This window comes from Saccostrea echinata, unplaced genomic scaffold (genome assembly GCF_033153115.1).
Source record: "Saccostrea echinata isolate AGI-Se365-2 ecotype Australia unplaced genomic scaffold, CSIRO_AGI_Sech_v1 ptg000064l, whole genome shotgun sequence".
NCBI classification, from domain to species: Eukaryota; Metazoa; Mollusca; class Bivalvia; order Ostreida; family Ostreidae; genus Saccostrea; species Saccostrea echinata.
In genome coordinates, this window is record NW_026889813.1 from 4,540,748 (window position 1) to 4,559,929 (window position 19,182).

The 19,182-nt window shown below is 33.4% G+C and overlaps 2 protein-coding genes across 3 annotated transcripts; one reads left to right on the forward strand and one right to left on the reverse strand.

The window, feature by feature from the left end:
- The first annotated feature begins 173 nt into the window (after positions 1-173).
- On the forward strand, positions 174-7,385 carry LOC133175827 (peptide chain release factor 1-like, mitochondrial). Of its 2 annotated transcripts, none has more exons than XM_061310956.1 (7): positions 174-236; positions 3,551-3,639; positions 4,147-4,327; positions 4,492-4,655; positions 5,073-5,190; positions 5,838-5,913; positions 6,563-7,381. In XM_061310956.1, the coding sequence occupies exons 2-7, from the start codon at positions 3,574-3,576 to the stop codon at positions 6,852-6,854; spliced, it is 897 nt and encodes a 298-aa protein (XP_061166940.1). In that variant the 5' UTR covers positions 174-236; positions 3,551-3,573; the 3' UTR covers positions 6,855-7,381. The 2 variants fall into 2 exon arrangements, with proteins under 2 accessions (XP_061166940.1, XP_061166938.1); XM_061310954.1 differs by having other exon boundaries at positions 185-611; positions 6,563-7,385.
- Positions 7,207-18,756, reverse strand: LOC133175828 (RAD51-associated protein 1-like). The gene is made up of 8 exons (XM_061310957.1): positions 18,625-18,756; positions 14,948-15,000; positions 13,944-14,085; positions 12,876-13,102; positions 12,272-12,379; positions 10,340-10,561; positions 8,390-8,515; positions 7,207-8,030 (listed from the first exon to the last, which is right to left on the reverse strand). Exons 1-8 carry the CDS (start codon positions 18,633-18,635, stop codon positions 7,906-7,908), a joined length of 1,014 nt encoding a protein of 337 aa, XP_061166941.1. The 5' UTR covers positions 18,636-18,756; the 3' UTR covers positions 7,207-7,905.
- Between the last annotated feature and the right edge of the window lie 426 nt (positions 18,757-19,182).

Below are 19,182 nucleotides of genomic sequence, written 5' to 3' on the forward strand. Positions count from 1 at the left end.
AAATTAATAAATGCATAAATATTGAATTTATGTGGAACATTTAAGTCATCCAAGGCAATAATTGATACTATATTTATTTTCGGTTTTCACAAAAAAGAGAAATTTTTGGCTAACCAATATGTCTGCGCCCATAGTGTTTCGGTGCAAACGTTTTTAATAACCTTGTCAGCCTGTGTTCAAAGGATCAGTGCGTTAAACTTTATGAACAGAAATGATTCAGAAATCTGCAATGAAGTGTATGTGGCAAAACAGTTTTAAATCTTTAAAATGTTTCAGAAAGACACATGCGTGCAGAAATTATTCAAGCCTCAAAGCTGTCAAGATTAGTAGTCGACACTATTTGAATGTTATTAAACATTTCCCTAATAGACATGCATGTGGACATCTTACCTGTAGTGAGAGGTTTTACAGTAGTGACACTAAAGTGTTATATGAACAGGAATTGTTTGAAAAGTACTTGGAGGCACTTGAAAAATCTGTTAAGAATGTTGAGAATGGCTCTTCTTATGACAGACAAAATTCCAACGACAGAACAAATGCTTTGTTGGTACTCTATACTGAATATAGGAAAATTCTTAAAGAAATTCAGGAGCTTAGGTCTTTATCATCGGGTAAGACAACTTTTCTCGTCCTTGATGAACTTTTTTATAGGTACTTTGAGTGTCCTCACGAAACTATAACCCCAAGCTGTATTTTTTTCCAAAGTGCCCATTGGGTAGTACATTATTTCTCAAAGTGACCTTGGGTGAAATCAGGACACACCTTCTAGACATATGTAATTATGTGAAATTTGAACTTCCAATGATTATCAATGGAGAAGTTGTGTACATGTACTACTTTTTTCTGCCAGTGACCTTGAACTTGCAAGAATGGCAATGGCCAAGGTTTTGACATACCCTTATTTTTGGTTGAAGTATTAACATCCATTATTTATCCTTTTTTGAGATATAATGAACTGTACATAAAGGATGATTGCACTTTATATAACACTGGATTTTTGGTCTTTTTCGGTCGCTTCTGTTACTTTTATATCTTCACCTAATTTCAGTTTTGTTTATTTATTCTAGAATTTTGTCAGTTTGGAACCAAATTTAAATGTTCAAATGATTTCAGACTGTGATACAGTGTCACAACCCTTGTTACAACAGAGAGGGCAAATGTAAGAAGAATAAGTTTTTTTCTCTTTTAAACTATGAGCCCTTGTTTGTCTGTTAATCTCCTTTTGACACAACTTTATTTAGTAATGCAAATGGTCAACTACTGTTAAAAGGAGAATAATAAACAAACATGCGCTGACTGTGTATAAAGTCAGCAAAAAAAGTGGGCATCCTCATTATCTTATGGAGATTCAAGAAATCGTATTGACCCCTACTTTTATATATTGTAATTAAGAAAATGTTGCAGATTGGATGGTGTCATTTCCTGCAATTAAAAGAAAAATGCTCGTTTTGAAAGTTTATGTTGTCGAAAATTTCAAATATCCTTAAAGCAATATGAGCTGCAACTTTGATGTCAGAAATTTTTGTTGCAAAATTGTAATTAACTATTTCAATGACAGAAAAAAGAACGTTTTTAAACTTCTGTTGTTCATATTTGCGATGGAAGAACTATTTATAATCTTTGATTGAAGCAAAATTACATTATTGTCATCCTGTACAATATTGATTTCTAAAATAACCCTATTTATTTGATTGTACAGAATCCTTTATTCTGAAGCAATTTGATAATTTATTTCTGTCTAATTGATCAAAAAGGTTTAAAATATATACAAATTTATCATGTTTATCATAATAACACATTTTAATAGGAAAAGAAAATTCTCAAAAATGCAGCTCATATTGCTTTAAGTGCAATCATCCTTTTACTCTATCAACCAGCAACATTGAACTTGGTAAATTCTTTAATCATTTTAAGATCATGACACACCTTAGGGACATAGGTATTAATATTTGTGTGAAGTATAGTTCCAATGTTTCTCCACTACAAAGTTATGGACCTGACACAAAATTTTGCACTTTTTCTACCAGTGACTTTGAACTTGCCCAAATGACCTTGGGTCAAGATCATGGCATACCCTTAGATCATAAATATCTTCGTTAGAGAATAATAAACTAAACAAATTTTTACACGCTTTCTGCCAGTGACCTTGAATTTGTTGGAATTGCCTTTGATCAAGGTCAAGACCCGCCATCAGGTCATAAGCAATCTGTGCAAAGTATGAGATTCCAATGTTTCTCTATTTAACTAAAAGTGACTTTGAAATTGACCAAATGACCTTGGATCACTTATATCCTTTTTATAAGTGACCTTGGACTTGCGAGAATGACTTCGATTCAAGTCATGTCACATTCTCAGGATTTATTCTAGAATGAGCTTCCAACATTCCAAACATTACAGATAGGTGATTTCTATATACCCCCTAACTTTGTTTGCAGGGAATGGATAGGAGTATAATAATTTAATCATAGGAAAGGTGAAAACCTTGTACTCTTAATTATGCACCTGTAAAGATGGAGACAGCTAGGTTCTAAGCCCTCTTTTTAAGTCACCTCAATGAAGTCGAGATGAGCTTATGCTACACTACTGGCATTGGCGTTAACATCCCAGTTTTAAGTTTTAGGAGCTAGTCCATTCCCAAGTAACTGTAAGCAATACCTGGAGCAAACTTGCATGGATGATGCATCTGTGGATATACACTACCAGTCTTGCTTCGGATGCTGGATCTGACCTACATTTTCCAGATGAGTGACCTGGTAAAAGTTTTTAGAGCAGGTCCACTCCCATGTAACTATAAGCCCTACCTGGACCAACCTTGTACGGATGATGCGTGCATTTAGGAATGCACTCTACCAGACTTGCTTCCAATGCTGGATCTGACCTATATTTTTCCAGATGAATGACTAGGATAATGTTTTTGGATTAGCTCTGCAGCTACATGGCCTTTTCTGATAAATCTTGCATAGATGATGTATCTGTAGAGATGAACACTACCTGACTTGCTTTGGATACTGGATCTGAGTTACATTTTCCTCAAGAATGAACAAATTAAATTTTTTGAGTAGTCCATTCCTAAATAACTGTAAGTCCTAATTAAACCAAACTTTCATGGATATTGATCTTGGGATGCACACTAAAGAAATTGGTGTGAAATTTGCCTTACTTACAGATGACATTTGTCGAGGTGAGCTTGGTAATCTTTGATTATGTTCTTTGATTATTTTCATATGTTCAAACTCTTTAATCTCTTATGAAAAGTATGTAGGGGATTTCTATAAAGCATAGTTATTAAGATATCAAGCATAAAATCCAAAAAGCATATTTTGCTACAGAGTTAGAGATTAACGAGTTTTCTTGCTGGTGAGTCGATTGGAATTTTGAATTTCCACTGTGCATGTATTATTTTATTAATTCTAAATTTAATTTTAAGATTTTGAGATCTCTTTCATATATATATATATATATATATATATATATATATATATATATATATATATATATATATATATATATATATATATAGATATATAATTTGATTGTTGACATTTTCTAGGATTAAGTACTGAGGAGTCTGAGATGAGAACTTTGGCAGAACAAGAGGAAACAGAGTGTCAAAACAGAGCATCAGATTTAATAGAGCAGGTTTATCATTTTTTTTTAAATAACACACTTCCACAAAGTCAAGAGAGATTATGCAATACGATGTATATGCAAGGAATGGCAAATGCATCTGATCTACATTTTCTGTATAACTGAATTTCATTAAATGTTCAATCATTCTAGTGTAGACTTCTAGATACTGTTAACATACTTATCTAAGAGTTATTTGAATTTTGGTGTCTCTCGCACTGTTTCTTGTCTGCTAATTCATGTTTAGTTGTTTACAGTATCATATTATCATAAACTAATTCAATTCGTTTAAAAGTCACGAGTGATTGCGATGAACAGTTGAAGAAGTACGTAGAATGCAAGTTCATTCCCAAGTAAATAAAAATCCTACCCAGACCAAACTTGCATAATTGTTGTATTTAGGGAATTGGATGCACACTACCAGAACATTTGTTTGGTGTGAGACTTTGCCTCACTCAGAAATAACATTGGTTGAGGTGAGCTCTGTAATCTTTGTTTACCTATGTTTTTTTGTTGCAGATAGTTGAACTCCTTCTTCCACCAAGTCCCCATTACAATGATATCGTCATGGAGATACACTGTGCAGTGGGAGGCAAGGAATCTATGCTATTTGCTAATGAAGTTTATTTCATGTACAGAAATTTGGCTATCAACAATGTTTGGGATTTTACTGCAACAGATTTTACTACAGAAGAAAAAGGTATGAATAACATAAAAGCCCTGTATTCTAATGTTTCCAATAAAATTTTGTAAATGTACTCGTAATTTTTGGAATAAAAAATTCAAATATTAAAGTAATTTTTTAATAATATGGAGAATTTTAGACTAAACACTACATGTATCATCTTTGTTCAATTAACTCAGATTGTCTGCGAAGAGCAACTGTTCATCTATCAGGGGAGAATATCTATGAAGCAATGAAATACGAGGGGGGTGTCCATCGAGTACAAAGAGTTCCAAAGACAGAATCCAGTGGAAGAATCCACACCAGTACTATAGCAGTATCCATTATGCCTCAACCAGAAGAGGTAGTACATGTTCTTCAAAATCATTTTAACCTTTGGCACTTACAAAACTTTTCTCACACTTCATTTGAAACTTGTCTTTAGAGACTTTTGAAGTGCCACCCAAAGCTAACCATTGCATACCTGAAATATTTTTTTTACAAAAATCTACATTAAATTCTCAATAAATTGTCTTGTCACCAAAAATGGCAGTGTATAACTTAAAAATATGGATGGCCTAAACTTCAGGCCTTTGAGGGCTACATTTATTGAAAGCGGTCATTGAGAACAATTCTTGCAACTACACAGTACATTTCTACCCATCTTCATGCAGTAAGTCAATACAACTGTACATGTAGCACATAAAACTAAATAAATTTTTGATATGTAATAACAATACATGTACTTTAATATTAATTGAAAAGCATCGACTTTTAACAGGTGAACATCATCATTGATCCACAGGACATCAAAATGGAGACATTCAGAGCTGGTGGTGCTGGGGGTCAGCATGTCAACAAGACGGACAGTGCAGTCAGACTGACCCACAAACCAACAGGTAAATCCTGCTCAAGACAGACAGTACAGTCAGACTGACAAAAAACCAACATGTAAATCCTACTCCAGACAGACAGTACAGTCATACTGACACAAACCAACAGGTAAATCCTACTCCAGACAGACAGTGCAGTCATACTGACACACAAACCAACATGTAAATCCTACTCCAGACAGACAGTGCAGTCATAATGACACAAACCAACATGTAAATCATGCTATATACCCCAACAGCTCTTTATCTTTTGAACACTTCTTATTCTATTCAACAGTGGAAAGTATGAAGGATTATCAAAAGTATTGTCTGTTAACCAGATCTTAAAGAGATATAAAATTTCCTAAAACTCTGTCCAAGATTGGAAAAGCATGCAAGACTGTGAATTGCACATGGCTTAATTAAGACCATCCATTTTTTTATTGATTTCTTTTACTCTTAGTGCACTTGAATACATTCAAAATCTTGTTTGAGTTTGCTGAAGAAGCTGCAATTATTGAAACATCTATATGATCAAACACAGCAAGATACACTTATAAATCAAAATGAAAAATCTGTGAAATTTCTGATACTACTCATGACTTGGTAGAATATTAACTAGAATAGAACTATTAACTAGAATATTTACTATTAATTTAATTTCTATTTTCCAGGAATAAAAGCTGAGAGCCAATCTGAAAGGTCACAGCATAAGAATAAAGTCATCTGTATGAAATTATTACAAGAAAGGTAATATATACAATATCTCTTAGTTTTAGCAATACTGTTTACATCTACAGTTGTTCTTCAGTATCTCGAACACTGATATCTCAAATACCATGGACATGTCGAAGTGACTTATATGGATTGATTGTATGTTGTTTAATGTCCCATTCGAGAATTTTTCACTCATATAGAGACGTCACCATATACCGGTGAAGGGCTTCAAATTTTGACCTTTACTCGGCGCTCAGGGCCATTGAGCAGTGAGGGATCTTTATCGTGCCAACGCCTGCTGTGACAAGGGGCCTCGGTTTTTAAGGTCTCATCTGAAGGACCTGCAACTTTCACTTCAAAGTGCCGAGCGCATGGCAAAGGAACAATTCTACCTATTTTTTTTATGGTCGCGCCAGAGATTTGAACTCACGACCTCCCGATCACGGAGCGAGGGCTCTACCAACTGAGCTACCGTGAATGGTTGAAGTGATTTAGAAGTCCCAACCACTTACTCTTTAGGTATTTTACCCCTGATATCTCAAATCCTCGAGTTTTTCCTCGGTCCCATCGAGTTCGAGATAACGAGGTTTGACTGTATTCACCAACAGTTCTAGCTGTTCAGTATACATGTTCATTGTACAACTTTGAAGATCACGTCATAAATATTTCTTTTTTTCTGCAGACTTTACCAAGTGGAATTTGACAAACAATTGATGGAAAGTCAAAGGTCTCGCAAAATTCAAGTAGGAACCTCATCAAGATCAGAGAAAATTCGGACTTACAATATTCCTCAAGACAGAGTAACTGATCACAGAATTCATTACAGTACCAATCAAATCAGAGAATTTATGAATGGTGGTGAACCCCTACAAAACATGATGAGAGAGATTCAAATTCGATCTCAATACGAAATTTTGAATGAAATACTACAGACATTCCAAAAAGATGGAAAAATAAGTCATATACAAAACTGACTTTTGTAGAATATCATTTATTCAGAAAATAAATAATTTTGAATATTTAAAAATTCTTTTCCCGAAAAGTTTTTCGATTACAATCCAAAGACAGCTGTTTTCTTCTTGTTATATTGTCAAATGCTATGTAAAATAAACAGTAGCTTGAATAATACCAAACATATACATGTACATATACTTCATAATTTCAAGTAAGAAATGGGTTTTAATGATAATATCTGCTTCCAGGATGAAAAAGTTATAACAAAAATGTCAGATTTAAAATCTCAGAAAAAATTAAAACAACCACGTCAACTTTGTGAATAAAATGCTATCCTCGATTACAAGTCAAAATACCACATGATCCATGATATCAACTCCTCTCAGCCTTTTATTAGTGGTACAAGACAGAACATGGCAATGATGGTAAACATGGAAAATTTGTTGACAGTATTTTCACAAATACTATTTTTACTTTATACATGTACATATATATTAAAATGAATATTAAAAATAATGAAGTGTTAATTAATTTTGTTCCACCACAACAGTTCACATGTATCAGTACAATGTTTAGGAAATCATTAAAACATGTATTTTAGGGACCAATTTTTCATATAAATGTATATTTAGAATTGTAGTTTTGCACTAAAAGTGTGTAAAGAAAAAGCTGCTGTTTTCTTTGAGGCACCAATAAATTATTGGAGGAATTTGATCAGAGATGTTACATAGGAGAGAAAAACAATTACTTAATTTAAATAAGGCTTTGCACATAAACATGCCAGTCAAATCATGTGTGTGAATCAGATATACATGTAGAACTTCATTCTTGTGGTTGGCATTTGGTAAGACTTATCAAGCCAAGTGTTTTAAGGATTGTGATGAATACTTATTGCAAAAGTATCCCCTTACACAGCGTTCTGATGAAAAATTCATGCACAAATAAAACTACGTGTGTGAATTGTGTGTAGAATCTACTGGACCAATATGTGTTGATCTATCATGCACATTTCAATTATTCACAGGTTCTAAATCTTCTGTAAGAAAATTCTGGAAAAACTGATTCACTTTATCAGTGTTGAACTTGAAGATTAGGATGCAGTGGTTTGAGTTTCATATTCCGTGACAGCCCGAGTCTTAAGCCTGATGTTGGAGAACATATAGAGGATGCATCACTTTTCTTGTTTCCTGCAGGACCTAGGAGAAGAATACAGAAGGATTATTTAAATTGATTAATTACTTCATCCTAGTGCATGTAAACACAAAAAGAAATAATTGTTTCCAAAAATTGTAACCCATTAGCTTTGTAACTTTGGTTTCATCTCCTTCAAAGCTTATGCACCAGTCTTTGGTATGTTATAGATAAAAACGAATACAGATGAAAATTTCTGATTGTAAAGGGTATTGGTAAGATTTAAATTTCATCCCTCTTCCATTCTTCCATGCACAATTATTTGTATGTGAGGGTGTATGTGTTTGCTTTTACTTTGTAAAAAACATGTTTGTTTCTACACTAAAAAAAAAAATTAAAATGAATAAAGTTATGACAGCTATACCTGGAGGGTTCCATCTTGGTGAGGGACTGGTCAGGGGTGGTCTATTTACAGGGCTAGGCCTGGTAACTGAAGGTTTAGCTGTACTAGACGTCTTCAGAGTGGGCGTCTTCACGGTCGATTTCGGCACTAATATTCAGAAAGTGTTTAAATTAAATAATTTATAGAGATTCAATAAAAATTGATTGAGTACACTTTATTTTAGCAATAGGTAAGAAAGGAAATGCAAAGATTTTAAATATAAAGTTTCATTTTCTGGCATCCATGTGTCCATTTCTCACACCTTATATCTTGAGAACTGTGCCAGATAGGGGCTTTATATTTTAATGCTCATACATGTATAGTGCAAAAAAAAAAACAACAACAACAAACCAGAAGTCTGATGAGACTGTAGCTCTACTGGTCTGTACGTACAACAAAGGAAAAGTAGCACTTGGATTTGAAACTTTGCAACTTGCAACAATAAATAGAATTATGAACCTTAAGGTAGTATGGGATACCTCCACGTTATGACGTATTTCCGTTTGAAGTATTGTTTTGATTTGCATGAGTGCTTATTATCGGGTCAAAATTTGTAGATACACCGTTGAAAAGAACAATCTGAAGCCTATTTCAATGCAAGTTCTCACAAGTCGGCATTTTAAGTAAAAACAGACAAAAAAATCGCAAGTATATAAATTTACTTATAATTGTACAACGGACATTTAAAAAAGCAAACCCCTGTAAAAGGTAGTTTCAACATTGCTGCTTTTGAACACTTTTAAGCAAAAGCTGTATTTCAATTGTTTGAGTAGCTGTACAGCACCTTGTGTGCGGTGAGGCATGGATAAGTGCGATAACTTCACATTGTGCTAAATTATCACCAATCAATTATCACGTTAACCAGAGCTGGACTTTTTTGTTATTTAATTCAAGAAGTAACTGTTTGGTCACAAATCAGCTAGCTATTGTATATAGTCCCAAAACGTTCAGATGAATGCAATTGCTCTGAACAAGACACCTCCTGGAAAGCGATTGTCCATGCATTGTTTTCAAAACCGCTCAAAGTTGAAAACTACAAAGTGCGATTTTTTTATGGTTGGGAAAAAATGCTCATCATTTCTAGAATAGCACCCAGGTTTTTTCAACCCTTGGAAAATAAAGAAGGATAACTCTTCCGCTCGGATCTTTTAATTCAAAAAATTTTAAATGCATTTTATATTTTCCATTTATATATATATTTTCAATTTCTTTATTTCACTTTGCTAACATATTAAGATACATTCTTATTGTAGACTTTCATGAAATGTTATCCGTCTGTTTTCAAGAAATAAAGTTTTCCCAGTTTTTTACGCTTATTTTTTGTTGAAAATTAAAAAAATACTAAGACATATTTCTTGTCATTTTTGTTTTTATAAACATTTTATATTAGCAAACGCCTGCCTATAATATTAAGCTTATGAAAAAAGAATTATGCAAGAAAAAAAATCGTTTTTGTATTTCTCATTAAAATAATAAAAAAATTATTAAAATTACACTTTAATATACTGAAAGGTGGGGGTATTTCAAATCCTTCTAATTTGGGTACATAAATATGTAGGAGAAGTTTCGTTTGGTATCCCATACCACCTTAATGTAATCTACTTCTGTGCCAAGTTATATTGAAATAAAACGAAAACTGTTGGAGGAGTAGTGTTTTGAAGGAATTTCACAGAAATTTCAATTTTTAGTAACCATGGCAACACCGTTCATCGAAATCAAAAATCGATGCACTAAATTATGTATCTTAGTGTAGTCTACTCGTGTGCCAAGTTATATTGAAATCAGACCAAAACTGTAGGAGGAGTAGCATTTTGAAAAATTGTTTACAGACAGACGGACAGAAGATGGACACCTTACTATCGCATAAGCTCTTCTGGTCTCTGACCAGTAAAGCTAAAAAAAAAACAAGTATAAAAAGTTGTGTGTTTTTACCACTTGGCTTAGTAGCCTTTCCTGGTGCTACTTTCACTTTTGAAACTGGTGCTGCTTTCACTTTTGCAGGTGCTGCTGACTTTTTTGGTTGTTTTGTCTTTGCTTTAGACTTTGATTTCTTTTTACAGTCATCAAAATCACTATCTTCTCCAATATAATCATCATCATCATCATCATCATCTTCACTGGAAACATCATCCATATCATCTTCAAAATCACTCTCTGGAAGAAATATTCATATCGACTACAAATAATATTTTTCCTTTATAATTATTTCAATAGAACTCAGGAATATATATGCACTTCATTGTACATTTATATATAACATATAATTTTGCACATTCTTTCTCATTCACACTATTTAATCCCTTATAAGATATTTGAGTACAAATATGTTACATCTCTGGTGAATAAAAAAGATTTGTACGTACTAAGTTCCCCACAAGAGTGGAAACTTCAAACAGTGACTTGTGCTGTTTGACCTCTTGATTTAAGAATGACCTCGGTGTTATAAAATAAGCTACATTTTCAACTATGAGGGGCATTTTAAAAGTTCTGGCAACTGGTGTGCGGTAAATTAATGAGCGTCATTATCATAAATTAAATTATATCAATCCCTCAAAATAGTCTCCGTTGACCTGGACACACTTTTTCAGTCTTGAAATCCACGTGGAAAATGCTGCCCTATAGTCCTCTTTCGGTATACGCTTCATACACTGGAATACGGCACTTCCAACTGCATGACGACTTTCAAATCGCCATCCTCGGAGGGCTTTTTTGATAACGGCATTCAGCCAAAAATCGCATGGAGCTAGGTCAGGACTGTAGGGTGGATGTGGTAAAACAGCAATACCATTTTCCTTTAAATATTTGGTTACTACCCCTGATCTATGGGCAGGTGCGTTGTCATGGAGGAGCTTTATTCCTCTAGTACTGATTGATGGTTGGGTCGTTTTATAGTGCTCTACAACCTGAGACAAGAAATTCTCCGCCATAAAATTGACCAGTAACACTGCTGTGTTCTGGAACCAGAACTTGAGCAACAGGGCCTTTAGAATAAAAAAATAAGGCATATATTACTCTCCGGACAGACCGGTTTCTGCATGCAATTTGAGGCCTTGTATCATTTTCACCGATCCAAACTTTATTATTGAGATTAGTTTCCAGTTCAAAAAAATATATCCATGTTTCATCACCAGTTACAATCTCATTTATTCGCCTTTGGTCACAATCTTCATAAATTGTTAGTAATTGTGAAGCCATTTCTACCCGGATGCGCTTTTGCTCTTCCGAGAGAAGATGCGGCACCCATCTAGCACAGACTTTCCTAAGCTTTTAAGTTTTCCTTTAAAATACGAAAAACTGCTGACAAATTAATGCTAGTTAAGTCTGCTATTTCCTCAACTGTATATCTAGCATCATCAGCTATCGTATTTTGAACAGCGACAATTTCTTTTTCGCCATATGCACAAACTGGACGCCCCGAACGGGGGTCATCTTCAATTGATTTTCTACCCTCTTTAAATTGAACTACCCTTCTTGCTATTGCTCGATATGAATTGTTCTCCTTATCAGTCATTTTTACGCCCAGTATACAGAGTATACCTAATTATGACGTCATTTTAGCAGACCTATACATCACTTTGAATGTAAAATGACGTCACTACTAATGCATATTTGCCTAAGCATTACAGTGGTATCAGAGTCATTTTAATCCGTAACGTAGGTAAAATTTTATATACCAGTTGCCAGAACTTTTGAAATGCCCGTCGTATAATGATGTTTCCATTGAAAAACAAAACAGATCCCTATTGTGAACCCCCCCCCCCCCCAAAAAAAATCAAATTCAATACATGCAGATAAAAAAAAATTAACTTCTATATCAGATATCAAATGTTTCCTACATATATGTCATGTGCAGCCTTTCCCTACCTTCCTGCTGTTTTGATTTTTTAGGAGCTGGCGCTCTCCTGGGTTTAATGTTTTCTGTAATATCTGTGGCTATTACCTCTATCTCATCATCACTTGTTTTGGCTACAACTATTGGAGAGAAAAAAAACAATAAAATAAAAATTTGAAACACATAATTTGAAAAGAAGACAATTATATGATAAACACACTGCCTTGACACTGTCAAACTCAATACAATCTTGATCTGACATGGAGGGCACAAATGAAACTTCACTTCATAAATATTCAATGTCCATGGTCAAGAACTGTGTGAATATAGTATAGTGATTATGCCTCTTACATGATACTTATAACTTTTAAGTTTAGGAGGAATGACATACAGGTAGTAAATTGCTATCATATTTCAAAGAACAATCAAGATGATATACGCAAATTTCGTCTGAAAATTTTATGTGAGCTCAAGATGACTATAAACAGAATTCCTTCAGCTGAATTTCACATGAAAAGATTTAAATGAAATCAACTTGAACTTATCATATGAAGTTCATTGGAATTTCATGTGAAATGTCATATTAAAAAGGCATATTGGGTATTGTATGGGTACATGTATGTCTTTACATCTGACCTGGTTTATGTGGTTTGCTATCTCCCTTCACTTCATTCTCCACACTGACAAGATTAGAGGAATCTTCTTCCTTTCCATGCTTTACAGATTCCATCTCTGTCTGAGCTTTATTTTCTTTGTTACTGTCCACCAGGGGGCTCTCTTCTTTCACTTCCTGTGATTCACTCATGGACATTTCTAGTGCCATTTGAAGTTCATTTTCAAAAAGTTCATCATCTGGTTTTGGCCTGATAAAAAAAATAAGAACACTTAAGATTGTCAACTTTTTTTTTACTTATTAATTTGCCCCCCCCCCCCCCAAATGTATTAATAGATAATCTTAATTGAGTTTCTCTGTTTTCATGGCTCATTTTATGTGTTGTTTGTATAAAAGGCCAAATTGTTCAACATTTTCTTATACTGTATAAAATCTTCTGATCATACTTATGATACCTCAATCATTTCAATCTTATTTTTTTTTAATTAAAACTTTATATACTGTTATACAACAGTGGAAAATGTATATACAGTTGAACTTCAATATCTTGGTCACTAATATCTCAAATACAATGGATATGTCAAAGCAAGTTGGGAGTCTCTACCACATTCTTTTTCTTTACATTTTTTAGCCTTCATAACTCAAACCTTTGACCTCTCAAAAATTTTATTGGTCCAATTTAGTGCCAGATAATAAAATTTAACTGTAGTGTACATGTATTATAACTGCAAGTATACTTTAGGAAACAGATTTAAGAATGTTAGTTGTTACAACTTTCTTTTCAAATCCTGTTTTTTTTTTTACAATGTCTGTATTGCATATTATTATGAAATAAAGATTAAATATGTTAACAAAATGTTAAAAGAGCCACAGGTCAACCAAATTTAGAATAAATCTATATACAGTTCTTGGTGAATTCTTTTAAATATCAGAACATCCTCAAAGTTTATACAAAGAAACATGCAAATAAAATAAATAAAAATAACAGACATGAGGAAATAAAAATCTATACTTGATAGGGAACTAAACAGAGCAACATTCTAAAAATCAAGGATATTAAAAAAAAAATAATAATTTAATAATGTACAAACCGATTCAAGGATTTTCTCTCTGTTCTACTGTTCTTGTTTTTCTCATTTTTACTTGAACTTTTGTCTTTGGGTTTTCCCTCGGATTTTGAAGAGGATGTCTTGATCTTTTTTGATGCAGGGGGAGTAAATTCAGCAAAATCATCTGAATAATAAATACATGTTGAAGTATTTTTATCAAAATATTGTTTTATAGATGGAGGTGCATTAAATCACAATAATATATCACATTGTCAAAATTTTCTTTTCAAATACCAATACCGGAAGTTAACTACTAACACTATTGTACGTAGTTAAAATTCATCAAGAAACCAGCATACTGTTAAAATATTATAAAACACCAATGCTGTTACATGAGCTCAGTCTTCTAGGAAACTGCCACATAAACAGACAACTAAATATTATATTCACCAAAGGAATTTTATAAACCTCATACATTGATGAAAACAGATTTTAATGTAAACTGTTCACAACAAAATTATAACACGGTCCACAAAGCTCACCGAGGGCCAGATCACACTGGTTCTACAGATAAAGATTTTAAAAAGATGTTTCCCCTATTTATTCACATGAAATTTTTTATCCAAATTGTGGCCCTACCCTTTGTCCCTATCCTTACAACATCATGTCATAACTTAAATCCACATAACACTGAGAGGAAACAATATCAATAGACTAATAATACCTTCCCTATATATTCCAGTGTAAAGATATGATCCCCTATTGTAGCCCCACCCTATCCTCAGGGGCCACAATTTCAACAAATTTAAACTTACACTACCTTTGGACACTTACATATATTGTAAAATAACTATTTGTAATATTACAATATGACTTTCACTATAGTTACTTAAATATTATCTATAAGAAATACTTCTTCAAAGACAAAAATACATAATGCATAATGCCATTTACTATAACATTATCAGGGAAGTCTTTTATACAAGTTGAATGAACAACTGGTTTTCCTTTATGATATCTGTAAAATACAGTCTTCAAATTCTTACCATCATCTTCATCCAGCATTCCAAAGTGAGAGTAATCAACCCTCTTTTTGCCCCTAAAACACAGAGCATAGCATTTAAATATCAGGTCTAGAACAATTTACACTTAGCTACATAGCTTGAATTATGTATATAGCTTTATTTAGCTACTCAAAGTAGCTTAATTTAGCTACTAAATCATACTTATTTCTTAAAAGGGCATTTTTTCATAATGTGCAAAAAATTGCACTTTGATGCAGTGATAGTTTTCAACTTTGAACTGATCTGAAGACAATTCATGAAAAAAAAAAAAACTTTTTAAGACGTGTCTCCTTCAGTGCAATATTGCAATCAAAGTTCTAAAAGTTTTGGGGCTTAATTTATACAACATTTAATTTGTGACCAAAGTTACTTCTTGAATGAAATAACAATGAAGACCAGTTCTGGTTAAAAAGTTATTTGACTGGTTATAAATGAGCACAGTGTGAAGTAATCATACTTATCCATGCCTCACCGTACACAAGATGGTGACTGTACAGATACTCAAACAATGGAAATACATCTTTTACTTTAAAGTCATAAAAAGCTGCAATGCTTAAACTATCTTTGCTCTTGGTTGCTTTTTTAAAACTCCTAGTATAAATATTAGTGGTCATATACTTGCAATTTTTTTTTTCTATTTTAAATAAATGCAAAACTGTGAAAACTTCAATTAAAATAGCTATAAAGCTACAGTAGTATCAACTGATTGTACTGGATCTGAGTATGACAACAGTTTAATCAAGGATCCATTATGTTGGTGACTAGCATTAGGCATGCACAGGTTGGGCACAATTCCCTTCTTCTGTAACTGTTACACTAAAAGGGAATTGTTCCTCTTTTCAGTAATAAAAAACATTACTGTACACTTTAAGGGAAGAACTACGCACGCTAACTCTCGATTCCCGCCTACATTTTACAGTGTTCCAGCTAGGGTGAAATGGAGGGGCGCCGCGCCCCGCCCTCAAATCAGTGCGCCCCTCTGCCTTCCACAGGCGCCCCTGTGTCCCTTGTTAGTTCCCCGTATCATTCTGACTGTCCTTTTCCCTCATTAAAATAATTAATGTGTTCCAAAGCAAATTACCTAAGGACAATCAGCAATTCACACCTCCTGCCATGGACGATTACGCAATGAAACTCGCATTAGGGTACCTATGTACTATACAGGTGCTTACTTTCAATTACAGGTGATTAGGTAATTACTTTGATCACTTGACAGTCTGAATAGGGGTTAAAAGCTGAAATAGTTTGAGAATGTCCAAGCTATCTGTTTTAATTAATATAAAACAAGGGTCTTGTATTATAGGTTCTAAAAATAAATCACGAAGTGAAAGTAGCATTAACATTGACCTTCACCCTTCACTTCTATTGAAATCGTTAACGTTTTTCTGAAAAAAAAAGAAGGAATTTAAAATTTAAATAGTACAGAAACAAGTATAAATATTCAATTAACAGAAACAATTATTTTCTCCTTCATTATAATTTTTGACACTCTGGAAGGTATTTTATACATTTACAGATATGTAACTGTATTCCATTTCGTTGCAGAAGTTTAAAATCTTAATTTAATTAATCATCTGCCACCAACATGACCAATATGATAAAACAAGCAAAAATGATATTAGCTTTAAATTGTAAGTTTAATACTAATATGTTACTGATGACCTACAAATACTGTATCTATTTTATACATTTGCCAAAAACAGACTCAATCAGCACATGAACATCAACAGGTACTGCACTGAATAATGAGAGACACTAGCTAGTTTATAATAAGAATTATAGTGCTATTATTGAAAATAGGAAATAAGAAGAGAAAATGATTAAAAAAGAGAAAGAAAGTAATATTTATTCTCAGAGGATTTTTAAAATTCTTTTCTATATATCTTAAAATCAATAAGGTTAAATAAATTAATATTTGAGGGAATTCATTAATATTAAAAGATACGCCTATGTAACAAAGCTCGTGACAAATGGTAGGTTGCGAAAAAGTGCCCTTCTCTTGCACCCCTCCATTTTCAGATCCTAGCTGGAACACTGTTTTACACCCATTTAATTCAATACTAATGGCAATTTGGCCGTAAAATCTTTGTTGAGTGCAAAGAACAGTTCAATTGTAATTGACTGATAATTTTAATTCCAGTGTTAAATAGTTAATTACCCCTAATTCCAGCTCTTTAAATAAGGGGGGTAGACGATATTTTTCATTGAAATCGGGCTTTAAAGCATCTCCACATTTTAAAATATTCTTGGATATGACTAAATGTTCCTTAAATCTTTTCTTATGTTTTACTCATATAAAATTAAACATATATTATTAATAAAATACAATGCTTTAGCTGTAAACCCATTTGAAATTGGTGAAAAAATAAACATTTTTGTAGTTTTTTGTCTGTAAACATATGTACATATGTTCCCCCCCCCGTGAAACACAAAAAGCTTTGGTATGAATTTGTGAAATGACAGTCCATATTACCCGTAAAAAGGAATTTTTGCTTCACGGGGGGGGGGGGGGGGGGGGGGAAGATGTTTTAAAAATATTTTCCGTTTTCCGTTGATTTCTATAGTGAAAAGCACAAGCTTTACCAAAATTATAGAATTATCTCTCTTTGTTTTCCCAAAGAAGTAATGTTCTATGAAAATTCATATAAATATCTATATAGATATGAAAAATCATTCAAATGTGTTAACTTTTGAAAATTGACTTGAGGGTAGGCGGGAGAACAATGCTATCGTTCGCACTTCTTTTCATCATATTTTCATAGTAAATGCTAGAAATCTGCTTATTTAATAAAAGAGCATGAAAAATACAATGTAATGTGTTTAAACTTTATTAAACCAACCTCGCTGACAAAAATTTCAGTCCTTTAGTGCTGCAGACAAAATTATGATTAGATTTTTCGTCATAAAGGGATAGGGCTACAATAGGGGATCAAATCTTTACATTGGAACATATAGGGAAGGCATTATTAGTCATATTGATATTATTTCCTCTCAGTGTTAAGTGGATTTAAGTTATGACATGATGTAGGATAGGGACAAAGGGTGGGGCCACAATTTGGATAAAAAATTTCATGTGAATAAAGAGGGGAAACATCTTTTTAAATTCCTTATCTGTAGAACCATTGTGATCTGGCCCTCAGGTGAGCATTGTTGACCATGGCAAACATTAAATCTGTTTTCATCAATTTATGAGGTTATTAACATTCCTTTGGTCAGTATAATAGTAAGTTGTCCGTTGTTTTTGTGACAGTTTCGTAGAAGACTCTGAGCTCATTATCAGCATTGGGGCTTTATTTTACTGTAACAGTATGTTGGTGTCCTAGTGCATGTAAATAACTATGTACAATGTACTTAGTGTTAGTCGTTAACTTCCAGTATTTGAAATAATGACAATGTGATATATTATTGTGATTTAATGTACCCCCATGTATATATCAATAATTTTGATAAAACGATATTTTACTCAAAGCAAACACGAGAATAGAGGGAAAAAAAATAAAAAATTCCCCTATATAGTAATGTTTTTATTACTGAAAAGAGGAACAATTCCCTTTTAGCGTAACAGAGGAACTGTGCCCAACCTGATGCAAGCAGCACACGACATCAGATCCAAAAATACTCAACCGAGCATGGTTTCGATAAAGTGAATAAATACATACCGTCTAGACATAATGGAAATTTCTACACTTCAAATATGATTAGCTTTTCATGGATACATTAACTAATATCATTAACAAAGTTACTATCTTCATTTTATGCAATCAATTTTCCCTCCTAACATTAAACGGAAGTAAACAATATTCTCATAAAGAGGAGGGATAAAACCGTGAACAGCATATGGCTTTCCGGAAAAAACTGCGCTTTATTCTCGCAAGCCAAGGATTTTCGGTCCGCTTCGCTCTTCACAAACTCTTAAGCGGACCGAAAACCCTTGGCTTGCGAAGATGTATAGTTTTTACTGCTCAAAGTATACGATCGTAAGGTGTCCGTTTGTGTGTGTTTGAGGGTGGTTGTGGGTGATTGTAAGGGGGGGGGGGGGGGGGGGGCAGTGGCATATTCCTAGGCTAATGTGAAGTCGAAGACTTCAACAGGCGCGAAGTGTCAGTATAAGAAGGTTCACTGCTCATGAGTACCCACGAAAAAAAATACGGAAATAAACCAGAATGGTGCAATTTTATGTAATGAAAATGAAAATTTTTTTTATTTTGGTTTGCTAT

Excerpts from the sequence above, each read along its gene's own strand:
- LOC133175827 (XM_061310954.1), top strand. The coding sequence starts at position 212 with ATGATTCAGAAATCTGCAATGAAGTGTATGTGGCAAAACAGTTTTAAA. Across the intron at positions 3,640-4,146 it reads CATCAGATTTAATAGAGCAG|ATAGTTGAACTCCTTCTTCC; the intron begins GTTTATCATTTT and ends TTTTTGTTGCAG. Across the intron at positions 5,191-5,837 it reads ACTGACCCACAAACCAACAG|GAATAAAAGCTGAGAGCCAA; the intron begins GTAAATCCTGCT and ends TCTATTTTCCAG.
- LOC133175828 (XM_061310957.1), bottom strand. Across the intron at positions 10,562-12,271 it reads AAAATCAAAACAGCAGGAAG|AGAGTGATTTTGAAGATGAT; the intron begins GTAGGGAAAGGC and ends TATTTCTTCCAG. Across the intron at positions 8,516-10,339 it reads AAAGGCTACTAAGCCAAGTG|TGCCGAAATCGACCGTGAAG; the intron begins GTAAAAACACAC and ends TCTGAATATTAG.